The sequence below is a fragment of the Otolemur garnettii genome, unplaced genomic scaffold (genome assembly GCF_000181295.1).
Source record: "Otolemur garnettii isolate 467f Iridium unplaced genomic scaffold, OtoGar3 scaffold00052, whole genome shotgun sequence".
NCBI lineage: Eukaryota > Metazoa > Chordata > Mammalia > Primates > Galagidae > Otolemur > Otolemur garnettii.
In genome coordinates, this window is record NW_003852447.1 from 327,921 (window position 1) to 329,028 (window position 1,108).

The 1,108-nt window shown below is 37.0% G+C and overlaps 1 protein-coding gene across 1 annotated transcript in view; it reads left to right on the forward strand.

The window, feature by feature from the left end:
* The window catches only part of SEC23A (Sec23 homolog A, coat complex II component), a 63,768-nt gene that overhangs the window by 22,783 nt on the left and 39,877 nt on the right, over window positions 1-1,108 (forward strand). Inside the window, exon 10 of the mRNA XM_012806437.2 lies at window positions 226-355. Coding sequence (XP_012661891.1) covers window positions 226-355 — 130 coding nt within the window. The remainder of the gene's footprint in view (window positions 1-225; window positions 356-1,108) is intronic.

A 1,108-nucleotide genomic window follows, 5' to 3' on the forward strand; every position in this document is an offset into this window, starting at 1 on the left:
AACCCGCCACCTTAGGTGTATGTGGCTGGCGCCTTAGCCACTTGAGCCACAGGCGCTGAGCCAGGGGTGAGGATATTCTTATTTGAGTTTTGGAAGTTAATGCTATCACATTGCGTTTTGGAAACTATCTTTAAAATTTGTTGGTAGTCCTGAGAGGTGATTTACTGGTTTTAATATGTGGACTGGTTAAATGTCATATGTTATTTTTTTTTTCTTTCTGTGCAGGGGATACATGGTAATGGGTGATTCTTTCAACACTTCCTTATTCAAGCAGACTTTTCAAAGGGTCTTTACCAAAGATATGCATGGACAGTTTAAAATGGGCTTTGGTGGTACATTAGAAATAAAGGTAAGAACCCAAACTTGACATGTATGTTATATTATCAAGAGGGAAACTTTCCTCATTAGAAATTTGTAGGCTTTACCATACTCTAAAAATATATGCTTTAAAAATGGTGGTTATTTTATATTGAAACCTGAACAGAAAAATGTCATCATTAAATGTTCAAGACTCGAGCATTTCTGAATAATTGTTAGCAGAGTAGAACCATTTAGGGAAAATTTCCTTTAACTCTGTTATTTCTTTATATAGAGCTCAACTTTTTAAAGTATGTTGTTTTATCTTTTATAGTGCTAAACTTATGTAAGTGCTAGGTTCCTTTTTTTTCTTTTCTTTTTTTGAGACAGTCTCACTTTGTTGCTCAGGTGATAGTGCAGTGGCATCATTATAGCGCCCTGCAGCCTCAAAGTCTTGGGCTCAAGCTATTTTCCTGTCTTAGCCCCTGCCACCCTCAAGTAGCTGGGACTACAGGTATGTGCCAGAACACCCAGCTAATTTTTTTCTGTTTTTTTGTAGATGGAGTCTCACTTTTGCTCAGGCTGGTCTTGAACTTTTGGCTACAAGCAATCCTTCTGCCTTGACCTCCCAGCATGCTGGGATTATAGGCGTGAGCCACCCTGCCAAGCCCAGTGCTACCTTTTTTTAATGGCAGGAATTTGTATCTAACTTAAGAGTACTGTTCTTTGTCCTTGATAGTAATTGTTTTATTATTAGTCAGTTATTATTACATAATTCTATCACTGATTTCAAATTTGATTTAAAAAACAA